General features: G+C 45.7%; 1 protein-coding gene across 4 annotated transcripts in view; it reads left to right on the forward strand.

Moving 5' to 3' along the window:
• Positions 1 to 13,745, forward strand: part of MYCBPAP (MYCBP associated protein) — a 1,064,843-nt gene that overhangs the window by 760,415 nt on the left and 290,683 nt on the right. For 2 of the 4 annotated variants that reach the window (XM_086930831.1, XM_086930832.1), the window contains exons 13-14: positions 7,864 to 8,010; positions 8,385 to 8,561. In XM_086930831.1, coding sequence (XP_086786957.1) covers positions 7,864 to 8,010; positions 8,385 to 8,561 — 324 coding nt within the window. Of the gene's footprint in view, positions 1 to 7,863; positions 8,011 to 8,384; positions 8,859 to 13,745 lie in introns of all 4 variants that reach the window. The other 2 variants (XM_086930830.1, XM_086930829.1) reach the window with 1 other exon arrangement.

The following is a 13,745-nucleotide window of genomic DNA, read 5'->3' on the forward strand; positions in this document are numbered from 1 at the left end:
TTTCTCCTGCAACACAGACTCACTCTCCCTTCCCCACTCTCAAAACCACCTCAACTGTTTCACTCTTCCGCTTTCACTTGTGGACCTCTTTCATCTCCCCATTCTCACCTTCACTTTGCCCTCCAAGCATCCTCTCTTGAATGTCTTTCCGCCAACAGTCACCTGTGTACCCCTCCCCCCAAGGGGTGGATCTTTCGTATTTGACTCACCACCCCTCCAAAGTACCGCCAACTAGGATACCCCCTTAAGGCGGTTACCTGCCCCCCCAAAAGATCCTGCGCAACTTTTGCCCACTTTTATTAGTCCCTGCAGCACCAGATGTTTTCATTCCACAATTTATTAACCGCATCAAGCATTTCCATCATATAGTATGCATTCCCCAATTGCGAAAGGTGCACCCCATCATCCCTGAAGAAGACCGTCTCTTCCTCCTTAAGTCCCATGTGTGCAAGAACCTTTATGTCTCTTGCCTGGCAAAAAAAACCCTCAAGGCCCTATTTAATTCCCTGTGGGCCTTTTCGATCGCTGCATGCTTGACGCCCCCCTCTATACTCTGCGAGGCACAAACTCAGTCAAATTAAACATGTTCCAGAAAAATTCCTCTTTATCTCCTTCAGATTCCTCTGCATGTGTTGTAGTAGTGGCAATCCTGACAGACACACTAGATCGTTCTCTCTCAAGTATATCAAAAGCATATCTGAGCAGCTCCTCTGTGGGACCAGCTACGTCAACCATGGCAATAAAACTCCCATCGCATTCCACTTCTAACCCACCAACATACTTCATGGTGGTTGCTTCTCAAACCCAGATTACGTCCATTCACCTGCTTGACCCCGTACTTGGCTACCCAGTGTGCAAAAGAATGTTTAACTATCTAGGTAACAGTTTTGGTTCTCGGGCCGTTCACACATCCTGCAGTATAAAAGAAGACAATTAGGCCAAGGAAGAATAAAGACTCACCCTGTGCCCTAGCCCCTCCCACCCCATCTGCACTAAACCTCATACAATACCCCCTATCTGCGCACATATCTCTCACAACACGTGGACCTCCATCTCCAAATCTGTCAAATTCGGCCCCATGACCACCCCAATTGCTCCGCCCAAGCCCCGATTCAGAAGGATTGTGTGCCATAATTGGCTGGCTCTCTGCCCACCTTGTATAGTGCCATTCGCAAGACCACTAGTAGCTGAAAAGCTGTCATTATATCCCCTGACTCATGGCAAAGAAACCCTGCTAAAGGCCAGCCAGGTCTTGACACATAACTCTGCCATTCTCGCATTGGGCACAAATCCCTACACCTACTCTACGTCAACCAAATCCAGCTTCCCCTGCCCGCTTGATCCGTCTTATAACGACACAACCAAATCCCTAACTGTCCCTGGTCCAGGCGCACCTCCTCGTAAGACACTCCCACCTGTCATGCCACCTCCACAAATCTGAGACCCGAAAACCTCTAAAAAACATCCAAATCATACATAATCTAAATACCGACACCTCAAATGAGTCATAACAGTACTCTGGCAAGACCCCCAACAATTCTTACAACAACTCAAACATAATGTCCTCTCCCGACATCCCCCTGCCCCCTCGTTTCCGCACCCAACCTTTTAATACCTTACTCAAAATCTCATCCTTGGCAGGATCAAAACCTAGATATAACTTGCCGTAGAAAGACCTCCTAGCCAACTTTCCTGCAGTTGTCGTATGTGATAAACCCTTATCTATGCAACTTAAAACAAAAACTCAAAACTCCTTGCCCTGACGCTTAAGGCTCAGTGGATTGACCCAAAAAGTACCCAAATTCGGACCACGACAGTCTGTAGCTCCATCTTGTACATTCTACCAAAGACCTCTCGACCAGGCCTATCACTCTCATCCCCCCCCCTCCCAGGCTCAGATGTCATCTCAGATGTCTTGCAGAATTGTTGCCACTGTGAATGAGACAATGCATTTGCAATGTCATTGTTGGCCCCCAGCACATGCTTAGCTTGGAAGACAACATTCAGCTGCAAACACATCAGCATGAACCTTTGCAACAGACTCAACACTGTCAAATCCCTTGCCTTTTGTCTGTTCACCAATTCCACGACTGTCATTTTGTCCACATGGAATAGCACCTTCTTGTTTTTGAGTTCTGCACCCCAGACAGCCAGTGCCACCAACAGTGGAAAAAACTCCAAAAATGTAATACTTCTCCCTGGCTTCAACCAATGTGTTGTCCAACTCTCTGCACACCATCGTCCATCCCAGAACAGTCCAAAACCCAAAGATCCTGCTGCATCTTAATTTTTTTACCTTCCAGACCTTGTTCTCATTCACAAAATACAACGACACACCATTGAAATCATCCAAAATTTTTGCCACACCCACAAATCTGCTCTGACTCCCAGCTAAATCCTCACCCTGTGGTGCGGCAGCATTGCCCCTGACATGGCCATGCATAGGCACCTGTAAAAACTTCTCCCCCTCTCTCCACCCTGCATGCAAAGTTCAGAAAACTCAGCAGCTTCTGCCCTGCTCTCAGCTCAATTCTCCTCTCATGGATCACCTGTATCAGTAAGCCTGAATGTCCTCCACTTTTTCTTTAGGCAGTCGCACCACCCAACGTACCAAGTCCAGCTAAATACCCAAAAAGGTAAGGAAGCATGGCCATTTTTTCAAGCGCCTAGGGCACCCCAAAGGCCTGTGTTAATCTTTTGAAGTGTTATAATGCCCTCTCGCAATCCCTGGAGGCTCCCCTTCCTATGAACAGAAAATCATCCAGGTAATGAGACACCTCCCAGTGGCCACTGCTCTTTGTGAATACCAACTGCAAAAATGTACTGAAAGATTCAAACAGGGTGCAGGAAATTGTGCAGCTCATTGGCAAGACATTGTCCACATATATGGCCCCATCAAATTGCATACGTTGTAGCGGAAAATTCACTGGGTGTATGGGCAGTAAACGAAAGGCAGACTTGCTGTTGCATTTTGCCATTTCTGTTTCCTGACCACACACCGGCACCAGGCGAATGGCATCATCCACTTAGGCGTACAGCACCCTGGAGTCTTCCTCTCCAATGAAATCATTGACTGACCCTCCTTCTGACCAGTATAGGTGGTAAATCATTCTGAACTCCCCCGGCTCCTTATTGGGCACCAGTCCCAAAGGTGAAATGATCAAGTCCTCCAGGGGCCAATCCGTAAGTGGACCATCAATCCTACCCTCCTCGACACCTGCTCTATGGCTTCACACATCCTGGCCCCGCTCCTCAGACTCCTAAATAATGAGGCGCTGCTCCCTAATGCATGCCGCCACAGCTGTAGCAACTCCACCAGGTGCCAACTGCGTGGGTCGTACCATGCCAACCCATGCCTGATCTAATACCCCAGGCCGCAGGAGATCCGCCCGGCCCGCTCGGCCCAACTGGAGCAAAGCGGCCCAAAACCCCTTCATTTTTGGTTGCCACCATCGCAGGGACACCGGCACCCAGAAGGTAGGCTCAATCTAAAAACGCTGCACTATCAGGTGGAATGCAGCCACACTATCTCTGTACCAGAGGTTTTTAGACTACTATGCCCAACCTGAAAACCCCACTAACTTTTCTATATCCTCCCTGTGGTGCTAGGTGTCAGTAAGAGGCCAAAACCTCCTCCCCTGACACTTTTATACGCTCCCTACTCCCGCCCCTTACCCTACTCTTTTGACGCCCTCCCCACCTTGTCCCTCCTGCTATCACGTGAAATGCCCCAGAGCAGAGGAGGACTGGTCTGCGACCTTCACTTCCCCTCGGGCCTGCATTCTCTAGGCCCTGTGCTACTCTCCTTTCAATCACCACACAGGCAGGAAGGCCAGCCATTGTGTCCTGGGAAGAGAATAATAGCACAGCCTGTGTGCCTTCCTTCTTCCTCACCGCCTGCTTCTCCAAAGCAATTCCGCATCAGTAATTCCCCAGCAAGCCATTCATGTTAGCAGTCTTGGAGAGACAGAGCTTTGGTCCCCGATTTCTGGCCTGGGTGAGACTTTTATACTCTGAACCACTAGCCCAAGTGCCAGTAAACAGCGCCACCTCACAAATGATCCCGCTGCGCAGAGGTACTTGTCATGGATGTTCTCTCTCCCTATTGATTTTTGCACTGGTGCTTGGACCACTTGCGATATGGATAAGGGGAGATTAATTGATTAAAGGATTACGATGGACTGAGGAATGGGGTACAGGATCTCCCTTTACGCGGATGATATTCTTCTATACATAGCGAACCCCAGTGCCACACTCCACAGGCTTCTGCATATTTTTGACCTGAATCGTAAATATTCTGGATATACCATCAATTGGGGTAAATCGCTAATATATATACTTTGGGGAGACCCCCGCGTCTTCCCTGGGAGTGCGCAGTAAAGGTGGTCTTGAAAGGTATCCGTTACCTAAGGATTTACATAACTAAGGACCCTAACACTTTCTATGATCAAAACCTGAACACCCCACTGAAATGCCTGAGGAGTAATGCATAGCATTGGAGAGCCCTCTCTCTCTTGGGAAGGGCGTCTCTTTTCAAGATGATGGCCCTTCCCTGCTTTTTATACGTCCTTCAGAACTCCCCACATCTGGTGCAGAGTGGGAATTTCCAGTCAGTGAATGTTGTAGTTCGCTCACTTCTTTGGGAGGAGGGTGTCTCCCAGGATTTCTCTCCCAAAATTAGCCAGAAGCTGTTATGATATATCCAGAAATATTATTGGGTGGCCCAGCTCACTGTAGTTAAACACTGGGTCTGCCTACCCCCCTGATGAGTAGGCATACAGAATTGACCACCACACCATGCTGCCAATGGGCTATCTCAGAGTGTTATATGGAGGGGGAAGAATGCCCAGCCCACGTCAGTCACAATACATGCCTGGCAGGAAGCCTTGGCGGCCCTAGGCTGGCATAATAAACTCACACGATCGACCCCGCTATGGGACTCTGTGAAACTTGGCCTCCTAGCAAAGCAGTGAGGCTTCGATAAATGGGACCTGATTAGCATCTCGACGGTAGGAGACTTTGGGTGGGGCAGAGGTAATTCTCTTTACGGACCTCCAGAGAGACTACAAATTGGCACACTTTGAAGCATTTCACTATCTCCAGGTCCGCCACCCGCTGAGGTGAGTGCTGCCGAGAAGGGAGGAACTCTCGGAATCTTCTCCTCTGAGGGACCGATTACTGGATAATTATATGGCAAAAGGAGTGATATATCTTACGTACTGCAAAATCCTAAATAACTCCACTGAACTCTTATCCGCACTTTGAGGCCACTGCAGACCGACTTGGGTAACCTAGAGGACGATAGTTGGCAGGAGGCTCTGGCATTCCCTAAGGAGGTGGCCGTTAGGTATCGATTCAAACGAATACAGCTCACAGTTCTCCACAGAAATGTTTTCGCCTGTACCACACAAGTCAAAATGGGGAGGTCTGAGTCGGTGTTATGGAACGGGGATGATCTGCAGGCCAATGAGGTGTGCGGGGCAGATGAGACACTATTGAGGGGCCCATTAAGATGAAGATGACCTATAGTCGAAGGGTGGGGGCCAGACTAGGTGGGGAATGTAATTATCATCTCAAACCACCCATTCTCGGACAATAGATTTTTAGTCATGTCATGTACCGAATTGTCGATGCACTGCTGCGTTTATGTTCTGCAGTAAAAAGATTTTTAAAAAACAATTCCTCAGCAAACGTCATGGGTGGCGGAAGAGGCTGCAAATTCCACTCCCACTGATGTCAAAGAGGGATGGTTGCGGCGGCTTCCCAGTTTTTTTTCACACTGCCCATGCAAACAAGATCCTAAGTCCTACCTCTGGAAAGGAAAAGCAGCAAGGAGAAAGAAGGAGCTGCGCCATACAGAGCAAAGCAAAAGTGTGTGCGCCACACTAATCAAGAGCTAATGCGAAGCGTGCGGCGCTGATCAAGGGAAACACACTAAGTAAAAACAAGTACACACTTGAACTGCTGTTTTTTTAATAGCACCCACCCCAGTCAATTATTATTATATATTTTTTTCCAAAATTGAAGTGCCAGTTCCGATGTTAAAACTAAACTTTCATAAGGAAAATGTGGCCCTGGAAGCCCAAAGTTGTACTACTTGGCCATCATAGAGAGGTGAGTGGGGGAGGCACCTCAGCAGTGGTGGTGGCTGCAGCAGTGCCCAAAGCTCGTCAGGACTCGGATCCATCTCCGGTTGCACTCGTGCCAGAGAAAAAAAATGAGATTGGTTTTTTTTCTAGCCAACAGCTTTTAAAAACATGAGCAGAAGCAAAAAAAAAAAATTGTCCACACAAAGTAACATAAATAACAAAATGAGTAAGAGGTTCCAAAACACCCAAAGGAGGGACTAATAAGCATATTAATCAAACAAAAGCAGGCATTTACAGAGGGCACTAACATGAACCAATGAAAAAGATGGGAAGTGCTTGAAGCGTACACTGTAGATACTGTATTTCTCGAAGAGACAACACATGGCGAAGATCTAAAAATGGATGACTTGGAAGTGAAATTCAGCTAAACTGTTCTTCAAAGTAATGGTCGCTGGGATGGGCGGGGGGTATGGGGCAGAAGGTGGGTGGTTAGATAAGGGTAGGATGTTGATTTTCATAGTTTTAACAACCAAAATACCTGTCTGAGTTATGTAATTTTAAAACTCAGTAAAAATTATTGAAAGCTAAAACTCTTTACCCCTTCTTAATGCACTCAGCTGTGCTCAGGCAAATGTTTTTCATATTCTCAAACTAATACAAATCGTACAACTAGGCTTTCCAGCCCAGATTACCTGTATGCTGCATATATGGTTTTCCTAGATCTTTCAAAACAGTTAAAGGTAGAAATACATTTTACAAATTGTGAATATGCCCTTCACCTATGTCTCTAGATACCCATATACACTAAAAGATCATGGCATGTTTTAGTTATCAGTGGAAAAGATTTTCTTTCATTACAATGGCGTCGTGCTCATTTGTTCAAACACTTGATTTATCAATTTGATACTTATGTTAATTTGAATGTAAAACCTTTGTCTTTTTTAAACAGACCACAATTGGCTGGGAGGTGTTTAGCATGCCACACTGACTACACTGTCTGCAGAGGTCAAAAGCACCAGATGCCCGCAATAAATAGGGAAATGCATGCAGCACAGCCAGAACTGTAACATGTTTTTATTAGTGCAGAACGTCCATGGTGGGCCACTTTGCTACTGCAGAAAAAACAGATAATCAGGACTGGATTCCCAAAGGACTGCCTTTTTGGCCTCCTTGTCAAAGCCTTTGTTAATTTCCCTAATCTCTAGTGTTATACATCTCTTTTTAGTTTCTAAGAAATATAAAAATACAAACATGGACCTCACCTACATCTACTGGCCGGTGAGGTATAATACAAGCGTAAGAAAATAGACAAACTAGGGTAGGTAGCAGGAAGGTAGTATCATTGGGGGAGCAGGTCAATCCAGTCAAACATTTTCAGGGCTATAGGGGGAAGAGGAGAGAAGGGATAGTAAATGCTGGCGAGGGAAGAGAACTGATCGATTGTTCTAGCTGCCATGAGGAAGCAATGGTATTAGATTGCGGGGAAAGTATGGAAGTCTCTCGTCTGCTCTTTCTCAGTCACAGATTGTTGGTCTCTATGCTCGTGAGTCAAAGTGTTTGCAACTCTGTGCCGGGCAAGTGAACTTCTGGAAGTGTCTCAAAAGGAATTGTATGAATGGACCACATATCTTGTCAAATTGTGGGAGTTTATGGTCTACAACAGCTGTCAGTTTTTCCATACCTATAGTTTATGTAGCCAGTCAATAGCCATCAGTGTTGTCTCTGTGCCCTATTGCTGACATCTATCCTTTTCTGTCTCTGCCCCTTGTCTCAGAGTGAACTGGAAGCTAAGGAAGCGGTTGTTATTGCAGAGGAGCTGTTGCTTGATTTGCTCAGCGGTGTACGGAGCCCTGAGCGACCACCGTCACCAATAAATACTCATGTTTCAGAGGAGGACTTATTCAGAATGAAGAATCCACAGGTAGGAACATGTTAATAATGGGTGATAACTTGCAAAAAGCAAGTTACAGATGCCCAATAATGGGATTTGAGATGTTTGTAAGTGAGGTGGATACCCAGTACAATGATGACCTTCCCAGATCTATTAAAGTAAGCCTCTTAAGACCCAGATTCCGGGTTGCTTTTTGTGTGAAGAGACAATAGAAGATTCAATATTTCTTTTATGTATTCTTTAGTATATCTTGGGAATTACAAACAATCGTGAAAGCAAAGAGCGAGTATGTGTATTTCGTTTTCCTCCTGCATGCTTTCCTTGCTATTTTTACACTTCAGCTATATTTTTTCCTCTCAGTTTCTCATCATCCTGCACTTTTCTTCTGCTTCTTTTGTTAATAGTTATACTACAAAGATCATGTGGTGAGAGAGATGCATGGAGTGTGGAAGCACCAAGTGGATTTTCCCACAGTTGAAGAAGATGAAGATTCGAAAATTCACCCCACTGAAGTGGGTGTTGATTCCAAGGTGCTCTCCGTCACAGAGGTTCCGGATCTCAAGAATCTTCCATACACAGAGGTCAGAGATTCCAAAACTGCCCCTAGCACTGAAATCAGGCAGCCCAAGAGCTTACCTTCTATTGAGATTAGGGACCTCAAAAGTCCCGCTCCAGAACAAGTAAGGGATTTTAAAAGTGCCTCTGCCACAGAGTTCAGTAATAGTCAGCATCCCATCAAAGACAAGAGTTCCACCATCGAAGAGGTCAGAGGTACCATGAGTCTTGCAATTCGAGAGGTCAGGAGCCACATTATCCACCCAGAGAAGTTAGAAGGCCCCGCCTCTTCCTGGAATCTATCATTGGATGATTTCAAACAGGTGCCGGTGCTCTATTTTTAAGTTTCTTATGTTGACTGTATGAAGGCTACCATATGTTTTGCAGCTGGCAGGGTGGTATTAATAGGAGTCTGTTCAGTAAGGTCTCTGTGTGCCTGAATCGGTCAGTACATCAAATATCCGTATGGATACTTTATAAAGTAGAGTGATAATTTACCTTTTAGTAATTGTGTAAGTAACACGATTTTTACTAATCTTCTTCTTGCAACAAATTTCTCTGAGCAAGGTGACCTATCCCTCACATAATCGAACCTGAGGCTCTGTGGACAACTGAGGTTTGAGCCAAACTGCAGTGAATTCTAAGCTCACACTTATTAAGAGTATATGACCTTATGCTATGTATGAATATGATAGAGCAAGCAAATGAGTTCGTTACTCATGCACAGCACACAAATACACTTCAGGAAACAGCTAATTAAGATAACATGATTAAATATAAACCTCACAAGATGTGCTAAGTGTATCATTTAACTGTGTCCACGTTTTGTTAGCCATCTGCTTGATTTTTAATATTTTAAATAAAACAAAATCATCTAAATCCCAAGCAACCGTACTTCAGTAGGTTGAAGTTGAACAAGGGTGGGGAGGTTGGGGCAAAAAATTGATTCAGTGGAAAATTTGTTAAGGGTTTTTTAAAAGGCCGTGCATTATTTATATCATAAAGTTTATTCACATTGTAATAAGAGTGCAGCTATCTGCCAACATAAACTAAACATAGACTAAAAAGATAATTTGATACATATTCTGAACAATAGATGCAAGTCATAAATAATGAAACAATCCAACAACCTTTCGTAAAGACCCAATCAGGTAGTACTACGTAAGTAAAACAGGGCTAATGAATTAGTCATTAAATTCCAAATACTAAGACTAAATCTTTTTAGAAGTTAATTTATACCCCTGGGGGTGGCTATAAACACTTTTCTGGGGGTTTGCATGGGCTGATCATTTGTCCAACAATCAATTTTCACATGTTCAGTATAATTGGTTTTGCAAGAATTAGGCTTGTTGCAAACAACCAGAAACGACATTTATCTGTTATATACTCGAAAACAGGCCATTTAAGAGCAAGAATGAATTGTTCAGGAGGAGCTACACTTTAGTAATTGAACTAACTGTAGACTTTATTTCCTCCAAAAAATCGAGGATTGTTTATCCACTCCTAGATACCCTGTATTTTCCGGTATGATGAGTCTTCTTTGAGGTGTGTGTTGTAAAGCTTCTAAGTTGTCAAATACACTAGCAGAAATATTTTGTGTTGTATTATTAGAAGTTTCAAGTCAGGACAATGCTTTTGTTGGAGACTAGTAAGCCATTCCAAAGTGAAGAACTCATAAGTGTTGATCCTAGTAGAAGCCATCAAGACATTTGATTCCCACGTTGACAGAGAGGTTCTGTGTTCTTTTTACGGTTGATAGTTAAGAGGGCAGAAACTAAATCAGGATACGCAGTTTTCCTCTACGGAGACAGTGATGAGCTTACTAAAGTACATTAAGAGAACTTCTATGTTTTTAAGACGTCAGAGGCTACTATATTTCTAGTGTTTAACACCTGAATAGTGTAAACACTAGAAAGTTTCTCCAGTTGTTCGAATTAATTGATTAACGGTGCAGTTTTACATACGGATTGCTCCCTTCTTTCACCTAGATAAACTTCACACACTCACTCACTCTGAACACTCGTCTAGCAGAATTAACTCTTCTCCAGTATTCAATCTTTCATAGATTCACATGCTTGTATCTTCCCCGTCGTCATGGTGGGAGTCTCCCGGTAAATAATAATCATAGCAGTAGAAGAAAAAACTGCCTGAAACCATAGAGTAGAGAAACCAGAGGGTAACCTCTCCTCCTCATTATGTGGCCCAAACTACAGCCAATCAGCAACCAGCCCCAGCCTACACCATTCCCAGCAGAGCCACCATACCTCAGATTTCTAACCGCCTTCGTGTGAGAAGGAGTCTCCCTGAGCTCTGCTCAGTTTTTTCTCTCTCTTCACTGAACTTTTGACCTTTGTCAGCTGGAGTCAGGTACTGTTTTTTCTTGTTGGAATTACTTCAGTCACGATGTCTGAAAGCTCTAAGAAGAGTCTTTTCAGAGCTTGCAGATCCTGTGGCAAGGCCAGGCTTTTTTCTGAGGATCCTCACAAGGAATGCTTGTACTGCCTGTACCCCAAGCATATCCCTAAGGACTGCAAGTACTGCCAGAACTTCCCTCCCAAAACTCTGAGGGATAGGGAAGGGCGCCTCCTTATATGGCTTCAGAAAAGGAAGGTTCATGACTCCGAATCTGAAGGAGAAGCCATGGGACACTCCTCTAAGAAGTTAAGAGGGTCCTCTGAGGAAAAGGGAGATGTGAGGCAAAAAGCAGGAAAATCTAAGGAAGGTGAACCTTCTACTTCACTCCCTCCAACTCCTCTCAAGCCTTCCTCAGAAAAGAGGGCTCCGTCGTCGCTTCCGTCAACGAGATCTGTTAAAAATCCAGTCAGATCGACGACGAGATCGTCGACGACGGCGGCGACGACCGTTCCGTCGACGACCAGGACCAGTCCGTCGACGACGACGACAGTCTCGATGTCGACAGCTTCGTCGACGACGATGACGACGACGACTCCGTCGACGGTGAGAGTTAAGTCTTCGTCGACGGCGAGATCTTCGTCGACGAGCATCCCGTCGACGACCCCGTCGACGACCCCGTCGACGGCGGATAAATCATTGAAGATGTCTTCTCCAACAAAAATAACGTCAACTTACATTTCTGTTAAAAGGATTGCTCCGTCGACGGGGGGGTTGACGAGCAGAAAAGGAGAGTTTTCAACACCAAAGATATCACCTCTGCTACCTTCCACCATTCTAGATGGCCAGGAATCGGAGGAGGAAGGATCTTTTGGAGCGGCGTACAGTCCTTCGCAGCTCCATATTAAGCATCAGGACACTGATGAGGAAGATCAACAGGAGGACTATGCCTTCACAGACCGGCCGGTCAGGGGCCAAATGAGATATGAGTCTTTCCACCAGGCCTATCACTATGATGATGATGAGGAGGAAGTGGATACGCCTGCACGAGATGAGTCAATGTCGGTACCAATCTCTTTAATATCCGACTTAAGGAGTATGATAAACAACTATTATCGTCGTTTTCCAGAAGATAATGCTCCGGCGGCCTCTGGGAAAAGCTCTCAACCTATTAAAGAGGCGCCTATAACTCAACCACCTCCCCCTCCTCGGAAGGAGGTTCAAAACGTAATTACAATTCGTGATGACCTGAATGAGTCGGATCATGAGGAGGAAGAAGGAGAGATTGCTCAGGACGAGGAAGTGGGAGACGAATGGAACCAATATATTGCTCCAACGTCTCCGGCGTCACCCTTGCCTCAATCAAGTTCTCCTCCAGCGGATATAGCCAGCTTTCATGACCTGATGGAGAAAGCGGCTACAAGGTTCAAGCTCTCTATGCCAGTAAAGGAAAACGATTGCTTCCTTTATGACTTTAAGGAGTCCTCCAGGAAGTCGGTAAGAGCTATTCCTATCATTGAGCATATCTGGGAGGAAGGACTCAAATTGATGAAGAATCCAGCTTCAGTCCCAGCGTCCATACCCAGGCTGGACAAGAAGTATCGCGCTGTAGAGAAGGCTCCAGCATGCCTTATCGGACATCCTCGTCCAGACTCGGTGGTGACTCAAGCAGCCCAGAAGCGCTCCAAGAACCCGATGGCCACATGTGTGGCGCCCCCAGATAAGGAGGGCAAGAAGATGGATGGCATAGGAAAACGCTTTGCGGTGATGGCAGCGGCTTCCATCAAAGCTACCAACGCAATGGCTCTGCTGAGTCGGTTCAATAGACAGATGTGGTCGGACATCGCACCTTTCCTGTCGCACGTTCCGGAGGACAAGAAAGAGGAGGCAACTACCATTCTTCAAGATGGAGCCAGAGCAGCGTCGGAGTCCATAGATGTGGCAATGGACATATCATCTTTAGCTTTTCGCCAAATGGCCGGGGCGATAACCCTTCGGAGGCAGGGATGGCTCAAGGCTACGTCTTTTCGGCCGGAAGTCCAGTCTAAGATATTGGATATGCCATTCGATGGAGAAAGTCTCTTTGGAAAACAGATTGATGAGGCGTTGCAGGGGATAAAAGCAGATACCGACACTGCTAGATCCTTGGGATCATTGCAACAGGGCCGTTATCAGTCCTTTCGCGGTCGAGGTTCCAGAGGACACTTTCAACAACAACGTTCCTCTTATCAATCTAATCGGTACCAACCGTATAACCAGCAGGGCTACCGTCAGTACCCCTCCAACCAACAATATCGGTCCTCAAACACTTCCTTCCAGCAGCAGGGAAGGAGAAAGTCCGCAGCCAGAGGAAAGCAGGACTCTGGGCGCAGACAGTGATGTTCCGCAGGCGCCTCTATTGCCGCTTCAGATCAACCAGTTCCACTACCTCTCTCAGTTTCTCCCGTATTGGCAGTCCATAACATCGGACAGATGGGTATTGGACATTATTACACAGGGTCACACCCTGGAATTCTCGCAAAAACCTCCAAATCGTCCACCCCTTTGCAGAGTTCATCAACACCTAACGGCTCTCAAAGCAGAGGTCTTATCGCTCATTCTGAAAGGAGCAATAGAGGAGGTACCACCAAACCAGCGGGGAACAGGTTTTTATTCGCACTTTTTCCTTATAAGGAAAAAGCAGTCATCGAAATGGAGACAGGTGCTGGACCTCAGAGATCTGAACACATACATAAAAAAGATTTCTTTCCGTATGCTATCCTTGCAGGAAATTCTGCTACTGCTTCGCAAAGGAGACTACATGGTCTCTCTAGACCTGCTGGAAGCATACTTCCACATTCCGATTCACGAAAAGCACA

Source organism: Lissotriton vulgaris, chromosome 7, assembly GCF_964263255.1.
Source record: "Lissotriton vulgaris chromosome 7, aLisVul1.2, whole genome shotgun sequence".
Lineage (NCBI taxonomy): Eukaryota > Metazoa > Chordata > Amphibia > Caudata > Salamandridae > Lissotriton > Lissotriton vulgaris.